Source organism: Gadus morhua, chromosome 2 (assembly GCF_902167405.1).
Source record: "Gadus morhua chromosome 2, gadMor3.0, whole genome shotgun sequence".
Taxonomy (NCBI): domain Eukaryota; kingdom Metazoa; phylum Chordata; class Actinopteri; order Gadiformes; family Gadidae; genus Gadus; species Gadus morhua.
The window spans coordinates 8,142,867-8,150,366 of record NC_044049.1 but is presented as its reverse complement, the minus strand read 5'-3'; the positions used below and the strand labels follow the sequence as shown (position 1 = coordinate 8,150,366).

Here is a 7,500-nt window from a genome sequence, read left to right as displayed (position 1 = left end):
TGATTTTATCAGAGTATTGATTACCAATTCAGACATATTTTGCACTTAAGATGTTCCATCCATTGTGTCCAATTTTAACAGTGAGTGGCAGTTTGTGGCAACAGTTCGACCAAAATAAGACGCACACAAATCCTTTTAGCTTTTCTGTCGCTCTGCTTCACATCGAATAGAATCGCCTCTAGTGTTTTCACCTCGATGTTGAATCATTTATGAAAGAAAAAAGAAGAAAATAAACAGAAACAGAAAAAAGTATTAGTCCCTGTGATGGAGTGGCAGTTGTTGTCAGCGGTGTTACAGGAGCTGATAGGAAACCAGGCAGCCCGAGAGAAAATGATGAACCGCTGGTGGTGGGGATGGGGGTGTTGATGGTTGAGTTTGAGGGACCATGGGACAGGATGGAGGTGGAGAAAATAACTAGCTTTAGATTTATTTTTTTGAAAACAGCGAGATTAGATCTTTTCTTTTGTATTCAGGTCCACAACTGAACCCTGGACGACTTTTCCAACTGATGTCTGAGCCATTTTACTCCCTCTGGTTGAATCACTCAGCCTCTGTCACACTCTCCCAGTCCGCTCGTGATTACTGGAGAGAATCGTCTTTATTGAGTGACGGGGCATGGGGCGTGTAGCTCTTTATTTTTCTCACTCGCTCCTTCCCTCTCTCACACAAACAAATGTACAGGAAGACACGAATACACAGACAGATTGCTGACAGGAACACACACACACACACACACACACACACACACACACACACACACACACACACACACACACACACACACACACACACACACACACACACACACACACACACACATACACAGGCACATGTACACACTTGCAAGCATACAAGTAGATCCCATGTGACCATTTGTTGTAACAGGGTATGCTTGCCTAGTTACACAGTCTCTTTATGAACAGCTGTGGCCATGCTTAAATTGGCTTGAGTAATTCATGCAACACATGGGAATCTAATGAATGGATCACTCTCTCTCTCTTTGCCTTTCTCTCCATCACTTCTATTCACTTATTTGGTTCTTCTGATTTTCAAGCCACTTCTGGCAGTCGGTGTTGTTGTGGGCTTACGGATTTTTTTGTACCGTGTGTGTGTGTGTGTGTGTGTGTGTGTGTGTGTGTGTGTGTGTGTGTGTGTGTGTGTGTGTGTGTGTGTGTGTGTGTGTGTGTGTGTGTGTGTGTGCTTCGGTTTGTGCATGTGTAAATGGGTTTCTGTGTGTGGCTATTTGTCTTCTAGTTTATACTCCGCTGTTGAGATAGGTTGCTGTTGGGACAGGTTGTCTTATACGTCTTTCTACACAGGTTTGCATGAAGGAGGATTTTCAGGGCAGCAGCAGAGCCAATCAATGCTAGAGTTACCATTGCTAGTGCTAATAAGGATATCGCTGGAAATGCTGGTGTTAACGTTGCTATTGTTAGCATTGCTAGTGTCAACACAGCAATTGTAAAACAGATAGCATTGCTGGTGTTATCATGTCTAACATTGGTATTGCCAGTGTAAGCGTTGCTAGTTTTAGCTTAACTCATGTTTGCATTGCTAGTGAAAGCTTTGCCAATGTTAGATAGTTAGTTGGTTTGCTGTTGCCATTTTCAAGGAGATACAGCGCACCATTATCAGGGGATTTGGGGAAATGAGGGTTGGAGGGCAAAATGCGAAGGTTGGGGCTGGATTAGTCACAGCCTTAGCTGGAACATGGCTGCTTTTTTATTCCAGATAATCACGTTCTATAGAAAGGAGGCTCTATTCCTTGTCCACCTGTACCAGGAAATCTGTAGTACACCACGCACCCCCCTTTATCCTGCTCCAACCCCCCCCCCCCGCCCCATTCTTATCCACCTATCCCGACTGTTCTGCTAATGTTAGCTTTGTCGATAAGCGCTTTTGATGGAAAAAAAAATAGCTTGAAATCTGCGGAAGTTATTTCCTCTCTCTCTCCGAGATAATGGCTCTGTGGATGGGAGCTGGCAGTGTTTGACACTCACGCGCACTCACGTGCACACAAACACACACACACAGCAATAAGTGTGGTCGCACGCATGCTCCTTCGTGCTCATGGTCACACATGCATGTGCAGGCATGCGTATGAACTCGCACTTCAAATGAACCACATGAATTCTCAGCCATCCTAAGGGATGGATCCATGCAATGTACCCCCTGACACAGACAGATGTGCATGTGCAAAGACACACATACAGCTACACAAAGACACACACATACACACACACAAAAGCTGACACACAAATATACACACACACACCCACACACATTGTCCGAAACACACAACCACTCACACACACTCCGAAACCGACATTGATACACCCACACACACATACACACACACTCAGGCATGATAATGAACGAGACATAACATCCAAATTTGGCAGGATGGGTAGAAATCATTCATTTATTTGAGCACAACCATTGACAGAGCAGACGCCTTCCACATAGAGGCCCAGGCCAGGTTTTTCCATTCAGCCAGAAATGTAGACCGTCTGCCCGGTCTCACGCATGTGAATGTCTCTTTAATTAGTTCATTTCCGACTGTGACTTTGTGACACGTTCAGCCTAGTTAGGTTCAATGTCACATGGCAGAGGAGATAACTAGGGAGACAGAGGAGGAAGAGAGACAACTAGGGAGAGGGAGAGAAAAAAGGTTGATGACCAAACCACCCAAAATACTTCTGTTTTAAATTCATGCAAAACATATTTTTAGAGAGGAGAGGTTTCAGGGGAGAATTTGAGTAAAAAACTGAGCAGAACAGAGCGAGCAAGGGACCACATAGAGAGGAGGATCTCATTCATTACCAGAATACCGTGCACTCCTGTGTAGTTTGAAGACATAAATACGGCAGCAGAAGTACTCTCCTCCATTTATCTCTAGTTTATGTTTGGTGACACTCCTCCGTGAGCAGGGACAGTAAAACCTCCGCGCCCTGAGGGACTGGGAACTCAACTCGGGATGAGCGATTGATCTGAAGACATGTCATATTAACACCAAATATTTCATTATGAATGCCTCCCTGGTTGAATCACCTAAGAGGATGATTTAGAACTCCTACTTAATCAGAAAACGTAATCAAAAATGTGCTTTTGTCAATGTTGGAGCACACTCATCCATAGGGCAGAAATATATGCAGACCGCAGATTTAGATTGGTTATTGATGTGTGCACTGATAATTGCAGGCTGACCTGTGTTTGTACTGTATTGCTAAATATGTTTTGGTTACACACATATAACATATGACCAATATAATGATATTACATTAGCATAATATGTCATGGCGGCCTCTCAGGTGGATATTATTTACTACGCAATAGTTATCTATATATATTTAACACCAGAAGACGCTTTGAATGTGGAAATTCGGCAGCATTTGTATGCATAGCTGCTGGATCATTGGTGACCTTAAGCCTCGTGCAGCACAGTTTTCTCTGAGGACGTTGTAATATTTAGCCTATAGCTATTTTTGGAAATAGCTTTTTTGTCAACTGGTTTCCTAGAAGATGAACGTTTCATCCGATTGTTGCTCTCGATAAATCTGTTCGGTCTTTTTTACAGACACACATTCATGGTGGCCTACTTTTTTTAAGTCTCTGAAGAAACCCTTACCAAGGTTTTCAAGTCTGAAGTTAAAATAAAGGTTCCAAAATGTATATCAAATCGATTCTTTATTTTGGGCATTTAATGGTTAAACAATAGACATATAAGACGTGGCAGCATTATTCATGTGAGGAGCGTGTATTTGTCCCCATTGTTAATGTAGAAAGGTCATACAGACAGTCAAGACACACACACACAACGCGCACCGCTGTATTAGGAATGCTGTATTGACTATTGGGATGTCTCATTCCTTGATCATTATTCTGAGGCACTGGCAAGGGATGACCTTTCCCTGGTCAAGGGCGTTCTCTGGTTAAAATTAAATTGAGTCGAAAGGAGCTGTGAGTACAAGAAAGTAAATGGTAACCTTTATTCTGCCATTGACGCAGACCTTGAAAACGAGCCCTGCCGAGAGGGAAACGCACACTTTTGAAGTGAGAGCAAGACCATCCTCCTCGCCTGTAGATAGGTATGCGTAAGCATGCCAGTGTAGAAATGAGTCAAACGTCGTGTAAGTAATTAGTATTGGCCGCGTGTGCGTTTGCATTAACAAAAGCGGGGAGAATAAAATGAGAGTGGAGGCAAAGGGACAGAGATAGGGGGAGTGAGTGTGCGACACAGAGAGAGAGAGAGAGAGAGAGAGAGAGAGAGAGAGAGAGAGAGAGAGAGAGAGAGAGAGAGAGAGAGAGAGAGAAGAGAGAGAGAAAGAGAAAGAGAAAGAGAAAGACAAAGACAAAGACAAAGACAAAGACAAGAGAGAGAGAGAGAGAGAGAGAGAGAGAGAGAGAGAGAGAGAGAGAGAGAGAGAGAGAGGGGAGGAAAGGAAGTGTGAAAGAAAAGGTGAGAAATATACAAAGAGTGGAAAAATACAAAGATATATTGAATTGCTTGTTCTAGACACCCTCAACCAAGGTGTCATCTGGGGCCAAGGAGCTGTTAATGTTAGGTTGGTATCGACCTCCGGAGACAAGCATGCACCTGCACACACACAAACACGCATACTTTATACACCGTCACCGTATTTACAATCATACAAGCGTCCAGAGGCGTCCATAACTATGAATAAAACACACACTCGCCCACACGCATGCATGCACGCACACACATCTAACAAAACAATTCTCTGCGGCTATGTTTCTCATCCGAAAGCCATTTCCTCCGCCACCCTTTCCTTATCTATTCATCCAACCCTCCATCCCTCTTTTGTCTCCGTGTTCTTCTCGGATGCTGCTTCCCTCTCAAGGAGGGAATCCTTAGGCTGAAAGGAATTGAGACCAATCACCAGGGGAGCGAGTAGGGGTTGATTACATCAGCTATATGGAGATGTTGATTGCATTGTCGTTGAGTGATAGCAGAGGATTGTTACATAATGAAGTGCTTGTTTGTCTATTAGACGCACAGAGGCCAATCCCTTTGGCCTTTTTCCATGGCCGATATCAAACGTTGCACCCCCACTGGTAAAGACAGACACAGAGGAGAACCTGTATTAAAAAAGTTTTTTTTTCTGTTTTATTTCAATCATTATATTATTCATAAAATCCAATTTTATTCTTACAAGTGACCGTGACGGTTCACTCGTGCAGCAGATCATTTGTAAAACTCGCATCCTTAGAATAACTGTACAACAATATATCAACTTCAGAGCACACTATGCACAGGTGGGCCCACGCCATTAGAATGCATGGGAAGGGGGTCGGTATTGGACATGAATTTTCAACAGCGGTGGAGAACGCAGGGTACCCATCTGATCTGGAGTGACAGCCCAGCATGATCTCCGAGAGACAGACCTGAGAACGTCTTGGATTCACTAGCTATTTTGTGTCCACCGGCTTTATTTATAGACTTGAGCTCTTAGACTGAGGTTGACTAGCCCGGAAAACCGCTGGTTAAAACACTTTATAGGCCCGTAGCTTCAGTCCTTTAATCCGGCCCGCATACATATAGAACGTACCATCTCAAATCATACATGGTTAGCACCAGGGAATAGCGTCACAAGTCCGAAGCGAGCACCATTTTTCGAGTACATGATACATTTTCATTTCAACATATAAACAAAACAAAATATGATCAAAAAAAAAAGGTAGGTTATGAAGACAATCAACATTAGTGGCACGGGAAGAAACACAGCCTCAGCAGTTACAAAATGGAAGGGATCAAACAAATTGCTGTCAGGTACTGCAGTTGTATCGAGTGGGAAACAGTTTTGCCTAATCTGCCTGCAGAGCTGTCTTGCTTTTCATGTGCCTTGATTATCCTTAACTTGCATGCTGAGCGCAGACATTTCGGGAAATATGCCCCTGACGAGGTATTAGCCGTGAGCTCTGCGGACGTTCATCATCACACATGGAAAATTGTTCCAGTAATAGAAACAACCTTCACCCGGTCAAGTAAGAGTGAGGGCCTTATAACCGGAAGCACCGATTGGATACTAATCAAAATCATTCACTAAGCAAACTGCCATTGAAGGGTACACAAAAATGTGCATCACCTCTGCACCCAGTGGTGTTAAATTAGCTGTTTCTGTGGAAGTGAATATGGTAGAGATCAAGTGCTCTCAGTATAACAGCATCTCTTGTTTAGTTTATCCCACATTACAACTGACCCATACCACAGGATAGGACAGAAATGCTTTCCATAAATAGGAGGGTGATCTGTGATTTTTCAATTGATCATTGCCAAGTGGTTCAGTCTTACTTTCTTTAGTAAATGACGGAACATAATGCAACGAAAAAAGAATCGATCATTTGAAGAAAGTAACAAAAAGAAAGGAATTAATAAAACTAAGTGGAACATTTCCCTTTGGTAAACCTGCTTTTCCTCCTGCCTTGTCTCCTCCTCTATCTGCTCGTGTTCCTATAGTCAATAGAATCAGGAATTCCATATTAGAAATACAGAAAAACAACAAAACCACAAACCCCACATATAACATATTTAATAAATATTGCATGGGCTAGTGGTGAAGTCCAGTTTCTCCTCTGCGGACTGTGTGCGCCGTGGTTGTGCCGGTGGCTTTTCTCTAGAGCTCGTGGTCAGCCCCTCAGCCGCTGAAGCACACGCGCCCCACTTCGAAGCCAAACTTCTGGTTGTTTCCGCCAAAGTCCACAGGCGACACGTCTATGATGGGCAGCAGCTCCGCCGACGGAGCGCTGATCTCTAACACCGTCCGCTCCTGACCTTTCCGGGACTGCGGGGGAGAGGACCGAGGCGCGGCGGTTAAAGGTGGACACGCCAACTTGTGGTGTCAGAAGTGGCCGATTTTCCAAAACGGCTTGTGACGGCTAATCACACTCACCCCTGGTGGCAGAATATGTCGCCTTTAAGATCGGTCCGGTTCGAACAAAAACTAACACTAGCGCCGCCACCACATCATTTGGGCCCACTTTGGCCTGAATCCTAAAGTGGTAAACCTGCCCTCGCTGCACTCAAAAGGTAGCCTTTTTTTTATTTTTATTTTTACCTTGGCTGAAACAGCCGTCTCGAAAGTGCGTCCATTCAGAACCCAGCTTTTTTCGGCGTACTAATACCAACCTTATCTCAACCCTCAATGTCTAAAAAATTGTTTCCATGGTTTTACGAGTGAGTCATAGCTCAAAAGTCTTTTGGCTGTCTTCACGTTAACGGCCGACCTAGCGGCTAACGCTATTTGCTGGACACTCATCATGTGATGACCGCAAAATGGGCAAAGGAGCTGACCCTCTGAATGTCTCCCACCTGCCAGACCTACTGAATTAAGCAGCATCTGAATCGACAGCAAATTTCAGCACATCAAGCTTCCTGCGGCTAACGCTGCGACTAACTCTGGAGCTAACTCTGAGGCCGCCTCTGCCGCTATGTCCGCGGCTATCTCCGCGGCTAACTCCGCGGCTAAAGGCTCAGTTATG

General features: G+C 44.2%; 1 protein-coding gene across 1 annotated transcript in view; it reads right to left on the bottom strand.

Moving 5' to 3' along the window:
- Positions 1-5,101: 5,101 nt before the first annotated feature.
- col5a3a (collagen, type V, alpha 3a) overlaps positions 5,102-7,500 on the bottom strand; it is a 58,321-nt gene continuing 55,922 nt past the window's right edge. Inside the window, 1 exon segment of the mRNA XM_030340083.1 lies at positions 5,102-6,803. Coding sequence (XP_030195943.1) covers positions 6,657-6,803 — 147 coding nt within the window. The 3' untranslated portion in view covers positions 5,102-6,656.